At 35.7% G+C, this 16,423-nt stretch overlaps 2 protein-coding genes and 1 pseudogene across 4 annotated transcripts; 1 reads left to right on the top strand and 2 right to left on the bottom strand.

The window, feature by feature from the left end:
- LOC114736623 (uncharacterized) lies at positions 1–9,071 on the bottom strand. Of its 3 annotated transcripts, XM_028924504.1 has the most exons (9): positions 9,066–9,071; positions 4,883–5,329; positions 4,276–4,479; positions 3,634–4,125; positions 2,783–2,893; positions 1,658–1,843; positions 810–1,040; positions 452–572; positions 1–362 (listed from the first exon to the last, which is right to left on the bottom strand). In XM_028924504.1, the coding sequence occupies exons 2-9, from the start codon at positions 5,285–5,287 to the stop codon at positions 250–252; spliced, it is 1,863 nt and encodes a 620-aa protein (XP_028780337.1). In that variant the 5' UTR covers positions 5,288–5,329; positions 9,066–9,071; the 3' UTR covers positions 1–249. The 3 variants fall into 3 exon arrangements, with proteins under 3 accessions (XP_028780337.1, XP_028780336.1, XP_028780338.1); XM_028924503.1 differs by lacking the exon at positions 9,066–9,071 and having other exon boundaries at positions 4,883–5,380; XM_028924505.1 differs by lacking the exons at positions 1–362; positions 452–572; positions 9,066–9,071 and adding an exon at positions 591–696 and having other exon boundaries at positions 4,883–5,380.
- LOC114736624 (transcription elongation factor 1 homolog) lies at positions 7,380–9,779 on the top strand. Its single transcript, XM_028924506.1, has 5 exons — positions 7,380–7,463; positions 8,304–8,426; positions 8,599–8,669; positions 9,299–9,320; positions 9,413–9,779. The coding sequence occupies exons 2-5, from the start codon at positions 8,314–8,316 to the stop codon at positions 9,471–9,473; spliced, it is 267 nt and encodes an 88-aa protein (XP_028780339.1). The 5' UTR covers positions 7,380–7,463; positions 8,304–8,313; the 3' UTR covers positions 9,474–9,779.
- A 902-nt stretch (positions 9,780–10,681) lies between these two features.
- LOC114736619 (transcription factor VOZ1-like) lies at positions 10,682–15,570 on the bottom strand (annotated as a pseudogene).
- Between the last annotated feature and the right edge of the window lie 853 nt (positions 15,571–16,423).

Raw genomic sequence — 16,423 nt, 5'->3', positions numbered from 1 at the left:
TTAAAGAGAAAATTAAGCATACGTATTGACTATTGAATGGCTGGAAAAAACATCACAACGAATTAACGTAGCCATTTTATCACGCAACACAAAACAGTAGAGATGATTACATCGTCATCCATCTTCCTCCATGAAGGCCCCTTTTATTATTTTTTTTCAACATTGAATCATTTTCAGCCCACATAGGTTCAACACGGAGGGGGAAAGGTCATAGGCCCAATAAAAGCAGTGGAAAAAATGGTATATGGATCATCGAAAGGGCCTGGCCAAGGCGAAATACGCGTCAGGTTTTACGGACACCAGCAACTCTAAAACAATTATCTCACTTGGACGAGAAATCTTGAGACCAGGTTCAATAATACCTGCTTGTGAGAATTCAAAGGTCCAATTACGTCATTAATAGCAGCTTATGCTAAAGCAGAAGCAATTGATAAAAGCGATTAAAACCTACCTGGGGAAAGCTTTTTCCCTTGATAGAGTTCCTTTGCTAGAGGGTTGGCGGCCCAGAGGTTCACAGCCACCCTACTCAAGGGTTGAAAACCAATTATCTTCCCATCGCTAGAGAAAACCACCTGAAAATTTCAAACTCGTTGTGAACACTGGCTTCATATCATCTATTCTGATAAATTATTTCTTTGCATGATATAATCTTCCCTATCTGCATCCTAATTTTTCAAAAATACCTTGCTCCCATACCTGCAACATAGTTAATAGTGTATAAACTCCTCTTCACTTCCAAGTTGCAACAAAAAAGTGCATTTGCCAGTGCAAGAGCAAGACAAATAAAAACAGTTGCAAATCTGTAGTACCTGATAACTAGCAATGTCCTGTATAGCCACTTTTGCTGCATCTGCATCCATATTCTCTGAAGTAGAAAGAGCTGAAACAACTTCACCATCAGATATAGATGCCCCCAATGTTCTCATGTAAGCTGGCAGTTTTCCAGTCCAAACTCCAATGCCATCTTCTTTCATAATATCACCCGACCAGCCAAAAGCATCTTTGACTTTCATAATAGCTGAGACACAAAACTCTTCCAACTGTCCATATAAAAGGTTCGAACAAGAAAAACAACTACTCTTTAAACCAAAGTAAAAGGTATTGTAAACCATGGAATAATCAGTAAGCATATGCTATGAAGAAAAACAAGCGTTATCCCAAAAGATGGGATTGGCTATATGAATCGCAATAATGTCATTGTGATCAATTAACAACCAAATGTTATAAGAAACAAACGAATAAAAACACATGAAGTTTCCCCACAAGCAATTCATGAGGGGTGCTGCCCAAGTATATTTCATGGCACACGAATAGCGTCAAAAATAACGATGGCAGGGCACCTGCAGTGCTAAGATCAACACAGATTTTAACCTTATGGACTTGTCAGATTATTTCAACACTCTCCCACGGTTTGCATAAAGTATAATTTACAGTGCTTAACGAAAGCACAACACGATCTAGATTCAATCTTTTGAAGCTAAATCATCAAGATGGACTTCAAATATTCTAGCTGATAGCCATCTGGAAGCATAATGGAAAAAACAGCAAATCAGGTGCTACGTTACTAAGGAACTTTCTAGTTTCCAATTCTTTCAGTAAGCAAATTCTGCATATAAAAAATTTACCACATAATCATAAAAAAGGATAGATTGCTTACCTTATTTACATCCAAAGATTCATCTAATGTACTGTGGACTTCAGATGATGACAGAGATCTAAGTTCCCTGAGGCGTTTTCCTTCCTTGGGTAAATGAGGCAAATAAAGTCGGCCAAGAGCATTGATTGCTACAAGAAAGATGCCACTTGCAAGGGTAACTGACAACAGTCTTAATAGAGAGCTCCCCTGAAGGAAACAAAATTGATCATGTTATTAACATGGACTTCATTCAATACAGCATTGAAACAACAAAACTCTAAAGTTGTGTTCATTATTAATGAAATGGAGAGATTAGTAAGAATCAGTTAATTGCCCTGATATTCAGATAGCACATTATAATTCACTATAGCTAACCTACACTTACAGAATAAGACCAAGAAAAGGCATGGATGGCTACAGGCAAGAGAGAGAGAGAGAGAGTACTAGAAATAACTAAAAATACTTAAATCATAGACAAGGGTACTGGGAAACTGCTTAGGCCCTAAGCCAGAATGGGCCTCTTTCTACTATGTCTATGACCCCAGAAATTCAATTGTTCCTCTCTCTTGATTTGAAAAGCACAAGTGACAGAACTAGGAAGCATAATCATTCTTGCAAACGAGGGGAGATAGCTGAAAATTAATGATAAGTGATCAATGTCCTCCGACACATATTGACAAACAAAAATAAAATACTAAAAGAAAGTGCAAAATTTTCAAGTTCTAATTATGTTATTGCATCCAGATCACAAACAATGAGGAGGTTATTATATATAATTCTCGACCCAAAGAAGCACCTACTCCCCACTTGGTCACACCCCCACAAAAGCATTCCTTTTCCATTGCACAAAAAACAACATATGCCATATCCATTACAATCTTATTGTCATTACTTAACAGTGATTATAATTAATTTTTTATTCAGGAGATTTAAACTACAGAATCACTTTTTTCTTATTTCATTTTCCCTTCCGTTTCATTCTATTACACACACTAGATGGCCCCTTAATCTCTTAGTTTGATCTTTCTTTTGCAGTGAGAAGGTGAAATAACTGGTACCATAAATAATCTCATACAGCAAAAGATCAAAACATCAAATGCTAGTTTTTGCTAAGACTTAGAGAACAAACAACAAGCATTTCAATACCTTTTTATTTGACACTTCAGCAAATTTGGCAGCCATGCCACAAGATAATTGCTTATCACGAAGCGAGTAAGGATCCTCATAGTACATATCCAATGCTTCTGCCAATCCAATCTACAATTTTGTTAAACTATCTCAGAATGAGCATCAATAACATACAACATAGTAGAGGCAAGAATTTCAAATAGCCTATCAAAACACTAAGAATATAAACATACAGTTGTGAACATTAACACATCAGCGTAGCCAGCATTAAATGTGAAGTGACCAGTTTTCATGGTTTCATTCCATTTTTTCTCTTTTATTCACCCACAACTTTGGTAATTTTCTGTCTATTCATTTGAGTCTTCTTTTTGTCTTACTGCTGTGTTAATGTTATGATTTTGCTACTTAACATGCACATGGCTAAAAGAGAAAACAATGTGAAGCCAAGCCTTTAGGATTTAATAACCGAGAAATTAGAGACTTCCTTTGACCCCACGAGTAAAAGTTCACTTTACAATTATTCACTTAAAAACATACTCAATACCTTGGGTGGTCAAAACAGACTATGGCTCAGCTCTCTCACCATAAGCGCCTTGTAGACATCCGACAGCTCATAACAATAACATTAACTAGACTTTACATTATTGCCTCATCTTCCTCATTTTATCTTACTTTTTCTTGAGAAGAGGGAAAAGAGTGGAGGAAGGAAAAATTATAACAATTTGCATCATTAAGCCTGCTCACATACTTGAGCCAGAGGCCATGACCAACACCGCTGAATTCCCAATTAAGAGCTTAGTGACAACACACTTGAATAAAAGTATCACTGAAAAATCTACAGGCCAAAGCAAAAGGAAAGGATTGAATACCATTTGAGAGTGGGTCAAATGAACTTCCCACTTATTATCTGCACACTTCTTCCAGCCTTCAAATTTTGCATTTCCCATTCGCTTAGCGTCAATTTCTAATCTGTAAGCTGGTACATACTCGCTTGTCCAGGCACTAAAATCAGAACCACCAATCTTCTCTAATTTTGTGTAACAGGATGGATTCCACCAGTGGTGTCTAGGCTTTGTTTTCACCGGCATAAACATATGCTTCATTGAATTATAATTATCCAACAGACTCCTGGCATTTTCAACTATCTCATCTTCAAATAATTTGTATATGACCACAGAGGAATCTTTTGACACTATTCTCTCAGACTTTCGAAACAAACGAAATAAAGTACTTGAATTACCACCCCATATATTATCAGCAAACTGTCTTTTAGTGTCTTGAAGAGAAGAGATACAGACAACTTCAGCAAGAATGGAGACAAGATATTCATCTGACAAGCTGAGCGTGAAAGATGCAGGGACCTGCTTATATGAAATGCATAAAGAGAACCGAACGTATCAGTATCAGTGGCCACCTGCATGACAAACATTTTAATATGACATTACAATTTACAATAAAACGACGCATATATTAAACCAATAATCAATCAAAAGAAAACACATGTAACAAACCTCTCTTGGATTTTCAAGATCCTCCATGTTTCTAACTGCTCCAGGGGGAAAGACAATCAAGTCAACATTCCAAAGCTGTTGCAAAACTACTTGCCTAAAAGTCATTGCAAGTATATTCTTTGATCCAGTGCCAGACCAGATATCTTCAGAGAGATGCCTCCTGAGTTTAGCAGCTTTTTCTTTAACTTTTTGAGCTGGCAAGAACTGTCAAAATAATCATATTCAATATAATTATTCAACAGGAAGTTCCAATTTTAAACATCAACCTTTATTGCAACAAATTCTCCTAAAGAAAATATACAACTAGGATAAATAATCCATACACATTGTACACGTATACACAGTATATACATTTGTAAACTGTCTTGTATGCTCTGCTTCAATCCTTTAAATCTTTTAACGAACCAATATGTAAATTAGTTTGATTTATTACTCCGAAAAATCTATGAATTATTGAACGACCCGAACACCTGGAAATTCGGCTAGTCTAAATCAACTAAACCGAAATCTCATAGTATCAGGAAAATTTAAAAACACTCATTATTCTCAACAAAGTTACAAAACACAAGAAAAACAAAACTATGTAAGAGCATAAAATGAAGCGAACCAGTCGAGTAGAGACAGTGCTGCGCTCGTCGGAAGGGCCTGGAAAGACGGTTTCCACAACCATAGCCGGCATACCCGAGTCAATGTGCTCGGAGGCAGCATCGCCGCCATCAGCCGCAGCCGCCGTCAAAGCCTGCTCGAAATCCACGGCTCCAACCAAAGTTAGACGAGCCATGTCATTTTCGTATGTCCTCACACATGGGAGGACCTTGTCATCGGACTCAGCTACGGCTTGAAGCACTTCTTGCTCGGTGATTGGGATGGTCTTCGGAGGAGAACAAGAGAGGATCAGCATGGAACTTTTAGAGTGACTAAAGTTTTCTGCTGGAAAGAATGAAAAGAATTTAGGATTGGGTCGAAGGGGAAGAAGAGGAGCGAACAATGAGGGACTTCGAACTGACGCCATCAGCAGGTATTCTAAGCTCCCGAGTGATGAATTGGGGTTTCGCTTTTGCTCTGGAACGTTGCCAGCAAATTTCCCCTTCCCGTTTCAATGATAATAAGCGCGCATCAATTTTCCTACTTGTTCCTTTTGGTCGGTCGAGTTGAGCCCCAAAGCATTATGAATTTGTGATTTTTTTTTTAATATTTGTATTGCTTGGTTTTTATCTAATTAAATAATACTCTTCCGATCCTTAATATAAGACTCATTTAACTAATTTGATTGGATTGAGAAAATTAGATAAGTTATTAATTATCAGAAATATGACACGTTTTTTCTAAAATACCATAATCATCTTTCTTAATATCCCTTATTCCTCTCTTATTTGATTATGATTGAGGGAGTATTCATAAGGGTAATTTAGAAAAAATTGATAAATATGATAAATAAGTTTTATATTTAGGACCAAAACCAACTCAACAATTGGGTCCTATATTAATGACCGAAGGAGTAATTTTTTATATACTATGTGGGTCCTAATTATAAAATTCTGTTTATATAATCTACAAATAAGTATTATAATTAAGATAGTATTAATGTACTATTTACTATTGAAAATCATTTTTATGTTAAATTGGTAAATTTTAGTATGAACGATAGGTCAATGTTAATTGTGCCAACAACTCCCCCCCCCCTTCTCGCCAGCGTCTTGTCTACAACTTCTGTACAAAGAGATGTCTGAAGGTTTTATATCCTAATATTGGTTAGGTCGTATAAAAGACACTTAATTCTCTTTAATTGACATCAATGTAATGCATGCAAGCAACATTGTCCTTTAGCCAGCCATGCATCCAACATTTAACCAAATTAAATGTTAAAAATTCAATAGTTTTTGGTAAAATAAATATTATTAGTAGTTAACTACTACCTCCGGTTCTAATTATAAGAGCCAGTTGACTAATTTGAGAAAATTAAGAAAGTACGTTAAGTTAGTTATTTGTCATAAATAGGTATTGTCTTTCCTAAAATATCATTGCTAATCAAGTGTATTGACTGGAACTCTTATTATTAGAAGGGCTACTTTGAAAAAAAAAGTATAAATATGAGAGACAAAGTAGATTGGGGTATTATATTTATAACTAAAATAAAAGTCAAATAGGATCTTATATTAATAACCGGAGATAGCAAATTAATAACTTAAATAGGTTATATGCAATATGTTAAAATATTTTTTAAATAGCACTCAACGTCATAAACCAATTTACGACATCCCAAGACCTTTTTTCAATAACACTTTGAGTGTGTTTGGATGAAACCAAACCATGGTTTGGAGAATAGCTTCTGGAGAATAGATTCTGAAAAAAATAGATTTTAGGAAGAATAGATTTTGTAAAAAAGTGATTTTGAGAAGTATGAGTATTTGGATAGTTGTTATTAGAAATACTTTTTATATATACAAATTGACATAAATTAATATGATAATTATAGAAAAAATATATTTTATGATATATTTTAATTTGAAAGAATAAAATTGTTAATAATATATTTTTTATTAACATATATTAATAATATATAAGATAATATAATTAATATGTATATATATTTATAAGATATAAGATTAAATATATTTATAAAAAATATGTTTATAAAAAAACAACAAGATACATATCTTATAGGCTCTCACACTCTCCCCTTTTTTCTTCAAAAGTAAAAAATTTCTGCTTTTCTCAAAACCATGGTTTTGAACCCAAACCATGGTTTTGATTTTTTTAAATCCTAAAATTTTTTTAGCAATTTTTTGTGCAATCAATGTACTAACCTAAAATATTTTTATAGCACTCAATATTTTAAATTTAGTGTGCTCATTGTCACTAAAAAAAATATTTTAAAAAAATTACATTGAAAATTCTTTAAAATACTAAGTGATACTTAAAAATACCTTGGCTACTATATCAACACAAGCTAGTTTGAGAAATCGTGATCCATTAAATACTCGTAATAAATGGTTGAAGTTTGTCTAGGTACTAGATACTCTTGATTAATTGCTGGTCAAAAAAAGATCCTCTTGATTAATTAATGTATACACGCGCTGACACCTATATATGCCTATTTGGGCATGCGTTTCATGTAATATCGGTTTGTGCTTTTCACGCTATTCTGTTCTTCCGCATCCTGAAGCTGCGTTTTACGAACGATTCGGGTATGTCTTCCTCTCTGGTTCCTTGACTTTTTCGTGGGATCAGGGTTTGTTGATTGCTTATCCTCTTCCCTTTCCGCCGTTAGGCTGACGGGAAGATTAAAGGGGGAAATGCGCTAGGGCATAGCTTTGCTTTGTAAAAAGTGGCGCCTTTTTACCTTGATAATGACAATATATATCGAATTGAGTTTGTATTCGCTATTTTGCCCGTTAAACCTTCAACGAAACATGTATAAAAGGGAAAGAAAGATGGGAATTCGGGTTATGGAATCTTTATCCTGTTTAATGTGGTTATAATTTTTTTCCTTTATGTGACTTGAATTTCTAATTGATGCTAAAGCCTAGGATCATCACTTGGATGTAAGGATTAGTCTGTAAATATTGCCTTTTTTTTTTTTCTTTGGGCTTTATTAGAACAACTAATCTGCTAGATAAATAAGTTCCAACCTCTAAATATTTTCCGAAATTGTTGTGTTGCTTTTCATAGTTTCGGATGGTTTAATTGTTGACCTTGGTTAGATGGCCAATTCAAGAATGCGACATATCTTTTTACTAGGACTTCTGTTTAACTGAAATCAATGTGGAGCCCTTATATTTCCCCCTAGTTTTTATCTAGAGATGTTTGGCTTTGGTATTAAATGATAATTTGGGTAGTCAGTTGCAATTGCTGTTGGGTAGATGAATATAACATGTTTAAGTAGCATTGATGTGCTGCCGAACTCCAATGGATATCTACTTAGATAGATTTATCGTAAAAGCACAGAATCATTGTAATGTATGCAGAATGCAGAGAAGTTTCATTTGTTTGCGATTTGGACGTTTGTAATTTTATTCTGAAAGCAGGATTTAGGCTATGGGGAAAAGAAAGTCAAGAGCAAAGCCACCTCCCAAGAAACGAATGGATAAGCTTGATACTGTCTTCAGCTGCCCTTTCTGTAATCATGGCAGCAGTGTTGAATGCCGCATGTAAGCACATATTCCCCCTCTAAAACTATCAATTTGGGGCTGTGCTCTTTGCTTGCCACTTAATCATTTGCAAGTGCTTCTAAATACGTCCTATATTTTATATACCTCTGAAATCATATATTGATTCTGATATTCGGTTTTTTTTTTTTTTTTTTTTGGGTTCTTGTGACAGTGATATGAAGAACTTGATAGGAGAAGCTTCTTGCAGGATATGCCAAGAGAGCTTCAGCACTACCATTACGGGTACGCTATAGTAATAGGAGTTGTGTTAGGCATATGTGACATCAATTCTAGTTAAGCTGTTTATTCAAGAAAGTATGCAGTTGTGGCTTTTATATGGTCTTGTTCTCATTATTATACTTATGTCTTTTATGTTCATTGATGTTTATGAAATTTTACTGTGGGGGACTCGAGAACTTGTTGGCTGCCTCTTCTGGCTTTTGACCGGGCTTGTTTGTCTTTCCATACACGAGATGTAATAGCCTAAAGTGACATGCTTTAATACATCTCCAGTGAAGGGACACTGTTCCCAAACGACTCCATTCCAGGGAAAGCATGCTATCTATTAGGAGGCATAATCACTGAATCCATTTCACATATAGATGATGTTGCGTTGGCCTTAAATTTTATTGACGAGACCTCTTCTTCTTCTTTTTTTTGGGTGAAACTCAACTCTTTACTAGTATCGTACTTCCTACTCCACCCCATTTCATTCTTTGGCATTTGTGCATGATTTTTTTTTTTTTTTCATCTCATTCATTTTTTGTGTGCTTTTTCGTAAGTGATTTGAAACAAAGTTTGTTTATATATCTGTCCAAGTAATATTTTATTGAAGATATCTCTAATGATCAATTTTTCTTGTCCATTTGCAGCTTTATCTGAGCCAATAGACGTGTAAGTTCAATAAATAGTTAAACGTGGCGAAACTTCCTCTCCCTCTCCTCGTTCTCAAATGTAACTAAAGAAATTTTGCTGCATCTATGCAGATACAGCGAATGGATTGATGAATGTGAAAGGGTGAACAACCTGGAAGATGACGGGGCTTAGCTGCGGTCTTCAAGGTTTAGATGTTATTCTAGAATAGTGGAGGGGACATCTGTCCAAGTTTATGCTTTGACCCACCTCTAATTATGCCACTCCCTGTCTTATGTACTACTGGTGCTGATATAATCAGCTTTTGAGCAGAAGTTACTTTTAGTAATAGCATGTACAATAGTATCAAATAATCGCGTGTTTAGATGAAGTTAGCTCGATAAGAAGTTCACTGGCATGAGATGTAAAGTGCATGAATTGAGTACGTATTAGTTGCATCTCTAATTAGCTTGTGGGTATTTTTAATGCCTTTGCAATTTATATCTATTTTTTTAATTCGATTAATTGAGAAAAAAACTTACAAATAAAAGGAAAATTATTATTCAACAAGCACTGAACTATTCCACTAGCTGATGATCACAAAGTTTATTTAGGCTCTAACTACTCACACTAACAGAAAATCTACTCTGCTGGTGGATTTTAGTTTGATTGGGTGTTTGGATAGAAGTAAAATCATAGTTTCAAAAATATTTTTACAGTACATGAAGTAAATATATAGAGAGGTTTGTCTCAATTTATGGAAAAATGGGTTATCCCAAATACTTCTTAAATCTGAGCCATCAATTCTATGTTGAGGAGAAATGCCTGAATCAACTCTCCTTTTGTGATAAGTTTAAGCCGCCAACTATGTTGAGGAGAAATGCCTGAATCAACTCTCCCTTTGTGATAACTTTAAGCCGCCAACCGGACTTTAACTTATTTTATGAGTTTAGTTGAATGAGATAAATATGCAAAAAAAAATTCTGTCCTGCAAGAGTTTTTTTTTTTTTTTAAAGTTTAGTTAAATTGGATTTCAAACTCATCAGGATTAATTAAGATATACTTCTAGACTCAAATAACACTTATAAATATACTTACAAATTGTAAATCAATAAAATTTTATATTAGTAGCGAGATTTAAACCTATGATTTGTGAGTTATGAGCTCTTTACCAACTAGATTTTTTTAAAGTGATTGTAATGTTTTCATGTAATGGGACTAGCTTCCCATCCTCCACTCTAAAGTGATCATTGAACAAGAACGAGCGTTTACACACGGTTTTACGGCAAAATGATTACGATATTTAGAAGTAAAATTATCTCAAGTTGGCCCACGTTGGTTTACAAATGACAAACGAACAATGAATCATTCCCAATTTTAAGGGTAGGATCATCCAAAACAAATTAGATTGAATCCCTGCTGACCTTTAGAATTTATTCCTTACTTGAAGCCATAAAAAATTGATCAAAAGGAACTAAATAATTTATTACACGCCCCATATCATGTACCATCCTCGAGAGTCTGTCCTGCAGTTTTGGCCGTTTAAAAGCAAATAAGAGTAACTTACATTAGCACAATATCATGACAAATTTTGGTGGTGCTAGTATTCACCAAATTGCTAATCATAAATGCTATAAAGCAGTTTTCAGTTTTTCACTCTATGTGATCATGTTCCAAGGTTAGAATCCCGCGTCCAGCAGTCTCTAATGCAGCATTTCAGTGAGAATGAGCTATTCACATATCTGACCAAGGCAAAAATTGACCTTGGGTACTAGTTACTAAAAAAAGTGGAAGTAGATCCGAATAAAATGAGAGAGGAAAGACGACCCACCATAATTTTGTGCAAAACAGGATTGGAAGCCGCCTGTCAACACCGCTGAGATCAATCATGTTCCATAATAGTCGCTGATGTTCTCAACAAGATAGTTATACGGTGCAGCTAATCCATACTCAGATGTTCCGTTAAATGGAGTAACTCTGTTTGAAGCAGAATATACGCCACCCATGCCAACCTTCGCATTAAGTTTGGCCCTGCTTTTGGCAGGCCGTTGTTTTCAGGAGGAGGAAACTCGGCAGAAAGCCTTCCCATCTGCTTCTGCAGATCAGCAACTGAATCATTTGTTACCTTCACCTTGGAATTTTTCTTTCCATCTACAAGCTTCAGCTCCAACCGATACAATGCACATGCATCACACTTGTTCATCTCATATTCATAAAGGTGCCACTCAAAATGGTTCAGCGGTTGTGGGTCCATATAATAGGATCTCTTCAGACCACCGAATTCGTTCATCACTTGCTTCCTAGATTCATGCCAACCACGTCCACTATAATCCGGCAATGACCTCTGCTTCCTGTTCCCACTCTCAAATGCTCGTCGAGGCTTATCAAAGAATAGCCACTCCCTAATAGTTTCACCCTCAAGAACAGAAAGATCGAAAAGCTCTGCAGTCAAATAGGAAATGAATCATATTAGCTGGAAAAAAAATAATTATTCACTTTGAAAGCAGATGCTCCCCACCACCCAACCAAAAAAAAAAAAATAAAACAAAAAACAGCAGACTAATCAAAGATGAGATACAAACAATCGTTTATTACCCGGTGCATTCCATGGAGACTTAGCGGTTGCTGCTCCTTCACATTCTGGGATGCCAACATCTTTTCCTTGTGCCTTTGCACAAAGCGCAGCAAAAAGCAAATTATCCTTCAAACCAATTCCTCCAGGTCGTAGGACAGGAGCCATGCCTGGTGGCCCTTCATTCAACGCAAGGGCAGCATGAAAGCTGCTGCAATAGTCTTGAAACCACTCCAATCCTTGAGCAGGCCTTGGGCAGTCCCAGAGGGAACACTTTGGGCCTAAGAAAGCAGAAGGAGGAGGGCAGACACTTGGTACATAGCTAGTTACATGAGGAATGGAATCCTCCTCACAAAAAGCTGAATCGTTAAAACTAGCATAAAAGCTGCGATCAAAATCCTGATTTGGATCAAATTGATACGCTAAAGTTGCTCCTTCAAAGTTATTTGCCACACTGCAAACTCCTGATGTGGAATGTTTACGCTCATCAACCAATGGGAATTCATGTTGCTTTTGGTCCTAATATACAGTTAAACATAAAACTTATCACAATTACAGATGAGATCTAATATTGAAACCCTATCAGCACCAATACACTGAATGAAACTATACCTCATGACTATGAGGTTTCAGCATATATGTGAATTCCGAAAAGCAAATAGGAATGCTATTCCTATAAATCAAAAGGTGAAAAGAAACAAATAGCCAACACATTATTTAGAATTAGAATATATTTGTTCTTCTATCAAGGCAGATAATATCATCTGACCGCCATGCCAAAATAGCACATTTACAACTGATTCAATTGCCCCATTAACCTTGTTGGCCAAAAGAAAAAGAAGCCACCCTGTAAACCTATTAGACACTCCAACACCCTATTCTCTATATGACCAAGAAATGCTAGCTTAATATATTGAGAAAGCAATGATCTGAAGGATGACCTAGACTGGACAGTTTGACTAGAAAACCAAGAACTAGTCCACTGGCCATTCTGTGAACTTCCAAAAATTTGCCCAATGAGGAACAGCTAAACCAGTGACAAATCAGGTGATTATGTCAACTAGTCACGGTTTCCATAGTTTGCACTGCTCATAAGTGGAGCAACACTGCTTCACTGCTTCGGAGCACCAACCACCCCTTCCGTGTTTCCTTCAACTTGCAATCTCCTTACAATTGAATTTCACATCCCTGTTTGTGACTCTCTATCCTGTAATGGCCGATGTCTTGCCTCACCATTTAAGCATTAACAACCAGCTGGTCCTTTAGTCATTTATTTCTGAAGTGATGGCTGTCTTATATTTTTTTATCTAAAGACTTCCTGTGTTTCTGCTAATGCCTTTAAGCCAGCCTTAAGGCATGGTTATTATATCAGCCTTCAAGTTGTATAACTAGAATACTGTAGTGTCCAAGAAGATGGATTTCTTACACTCCTGAGGTAGAGGGCTTTTATCAATAAAACCCATACATAATTAATATTACCAAATCTAAAACAATAAAACAGAGACACGATTTAAACAGTGTAGTTGTTATATTTTTACTAACTTCCTCTTCATATCCTACTCTACTTTCAACTCTTTCCTCTTCCAAAAATCAGAAATGTCATAGAAACACAAGAAATGAGAGCGGGTGGGGAAGGACAGAACCATACAGACGGTAGATTTAATATCATTTTCAGTACTCTAAATTAGTGCAATACAGATATTTTGACAACAATGATAAATGTAAATCTCAATACACACTCTCTTAACATCTTAACATTCAGATTAAAAACCAGCGCCATCCTCCTGAACAAGACAAGTTAATCCCTAAGAAAGCATCATCAATAAAACAAGTTCACAAGAGAACTACTAAGAATACAGTTTGTTCCAAAAATAGCATATATATATAACACTGTCTACAAGTACACGGCATCATCATCCCATATGGGCAATCAGAAGTACAAGGGCCCAACAAACTCATAGTGAAGGCAAAATGTTAGGATTTGCAATATCTACAGGGGCCCATCTACTAAGAATACAGTTTGTTCCGAAAATAGCACACACACACACACACACATATATATATAACACTGTCTACAAGTACATGGCATCATCATCCTATATGGGCAATCAGAAGTCCAAGGGCCCAACAAACTCATAGTGGAGGCAGAATGCTAGGATTTGCAATGGTGTGATTGCGAAAGAAAATGTAAGAAAATCATTTTGGAGTTCATTAGAAGATAGCAACCATTGCTAAAGCATCTATATATATACACACACACACACAATCACAGCAATGGCCTCCTACAGATAACAAACAGTAAATGCTGAAATAGTCACAGCCTAAGCCCGCAAAAACACCCAACATTATTTCATATATAACAATAAATTCCAAAACATTATGAAGATCCTTACCTCTTTGAATATCACATTATACCCAGTTTGCAGGTTGTGATCATTAGGTTCAGTCTTAGGTACTGCTAATGGACTGGTAGCATCATCTTCCTCCTCACAGAGCTGCAGTAGCCGGCAGATATCTGTTGAGAATGACCCAAGGCTGCCACCCTGTGTTCACCCATAATTATCACAACTAAAGCATGCTCAGATTGAAGGCCCAACCAAAAAAAATCAAAATATCACCACAATAATTAATATTTCCATTCAATTACGCATAAATCCATCACAATAGGGAAAGCATAGGTCTAACAAGACTCGTTACAGAAGTCACAGAGTCAGCAAGTTGCAGTGAAGGTGTGCAATATGAGTTTACCTGCTGCAAAGAAGAAGCAGGGGAGGGCTCATTGAGCTCTGCTTTCCACTCACGAAGCATCTGATGAACTTGCTCTTCAAGAACGGCAGCATCAACAGTACGGCTCTCCTTCCTAGCAAACTGCAGATCCATGAACATAACCTGCAAATCATCAACGCGGTTCTTTGCCTTGTCCTTAAAGAGCTTGTGCGATGCTGACTTCATTGTTAACCCGCAAGTTATAGCAGCAAAACCCTGAAATTGCCAGCATAGACACTGAGTTTCAGTTTCAATCTATCACGAACAAACGTTAAAAGAGAGAGCCCACCCTAAAAGACATATCCAACATTTACTTTTTATTGATTACGAGCACAAGAAGCATATTCAATTCCAATCCCCATTGCCCAAAGTTCAGAAGTTCTAGATTTAGGAATCCAAGATTCTCATCTGAGATGAAAAAACAAATTACAGTAAAAGATTCACCTCATTATCAGTTAACCGGGAACGTAAAAGTTCGTATTTGAGTTCTGATAAAAATAAAGCATTGCAGATCAAGACAGCGCTATCATTCAAAAACACTTGAAGAAAATCCCCCCCCCCCGGGGGGGGGAGGAACTAAAGCAAAACAAATTGATGGAGCAAAGCATGATAGTTCGAATCATCAATAAACTATTAACTAATGATACTAACACCACCAGTACACTGGAAACTTGAACTAAACAAAGCGAAGATCACAATATTCCATAGAAAATCGAAAACAACTGCCGAACGAAAGAAAGAGCTAAGATATTCGAGATCGACAAGAAGTTTTAGATTTTCTATCCCCCGAGAAACAGAGAAGCCATGGATGCTTACCTTTTCAAGTTTCGGATGGTGATGGTGGTTTTCAATATGGCTCGGCTCTCCCTTTCTCTTAAGAATACTTGAAGGTCACAGAAACGCAGAGAGAGAGAGAGAGAGAGACTTGTCCCTCACTGTTGAAAGACCTTCATCGCATGTCTCTCCTTCCCTTACTGTAAAACGAGCGATGGGACAAAAAGGCAAAGGGATATTACAATATGTAGAATTAGTTACTCCAAAATACCCTCCGTCTTCGCCAAAATGACGGCGGTAACCTACTTTCTTTTATTTTCCCCTTTTGTTTTTTTGGAAAATTATAATGAGATTATGCATATAATTTACAATCATCAAGTGTTGGCAAATACAATCATCAAATATGATATTTGACCAACAAAAATGTCAACTACATTTTAATTAAAAATTTTCAATAAATATATAAATAATTGTATGTAAATTTTTCATTTTATAAGGTTTAATTATTCAAGTGACAGAATAGAAAATACTTCAAAAATACTTTTTTCAGGCATAAATGTAAGAGTTGGTAGATGTATTTATTTCTTAGTTGCCCAACAGGATACTGTCAGGCACCGTAACTATCATAAGAATCGAATCCGAGACATGATGTTTAAGGTGCTCAAATCCCTTCCACCTGTACCAATACTTATTGGTTTAGATATATTTATTTTGATTTTAAATATAAAACATCGTCTACTTTTTTAAAAAAAAATTATAATGTTTTTAAAATTTTCTTTATTGATAGCATGTAATAAGAAAATTTTCATCAAGAAAATAATTTCCAATGTAAATAATTAGAAATAATACTTTAGAGAAATTAACATACTTTTTTTTTATAAATAACTAACTTAACTATTACTTCCACCTTAATATAACAACTAGTTGACTATTTTGTAGTGGTTAAGTTATTTTTTTTAATAAATAGGTGTTGTCTTTCCTAAAATACCCTTACTAATAATATATATTTTAGAATACCATTTGATAAAATATG

Source organism: Neltuma alba, unplaced genomic scaffold (assembly GCF_004799145.2).
Source record: "Neltuma alba isolate B1F8T4 unplaced genomic scaffold, ASM479914v2 tig00013347_pilon, whole genome shotgun sequence".
NCBI lineage: Eukaryota > Viridiplantae > Streptophyta > Magnoliopsida > Fabales > Fabaceae > Neltuma > Neltuma alba.
Note: the sequence above shows the minus strand (reverse complement) of the source record. Positions and strands in the feature narration are given on the sequence as shown.

What these genes read in the sequence shown, in the direction of transcription:
- LOC114736623 (XM_028924504.1), bottom strand. Translation starts at nt 5,287, where the DNA reads ATGGCGTCAGTTCGAAGTCCCTCATTGTTCGCTCCTCTTCTTCCCCTT. An exon ending in GCACTGTCTCTACTCGACTG is followed by an intron (nt 4,480 to 4,882) that starts GTTCGCTTCATT and finishes TTATTTTGACAG; the next exon opens with TTCTTGCCAGCTCAAAAAGT. An exon ending in AGGACATTGCTAGTTATCAG is followed by an intron (nt 573 to 809) that starts GTACTACAGATT and finishes TGAAATTTTCAG; the next exon opens with GTGGTTTTCTCTAGCGATGG.
- LOC114736624 (XM_028924506.1), top strand. Translation starts at nt 8,314, where the DNA reads ATGGGGAAAAGAAAGTCAAGAGCAAAGCCACCTCCCAAGAAACGAATG. An exon ending in AGCAGTGTTGAATGCCGCAT is followed by an intron (nt 8,427 to 8,598) that starts GTAAGCACATAT and finishes TTCTTGTGACAG; the next exon opens with TGATATGAAGAACTTGATAG. An exon ending in CTTCAGCACTACCATTACGG is followed by an intron (nt 8,670 to 9,298) that starts GTACGCTATAGT and finishes GTCCATTTGCAG; the next exon opens with CTTTATCTGAGCCAATAGAC.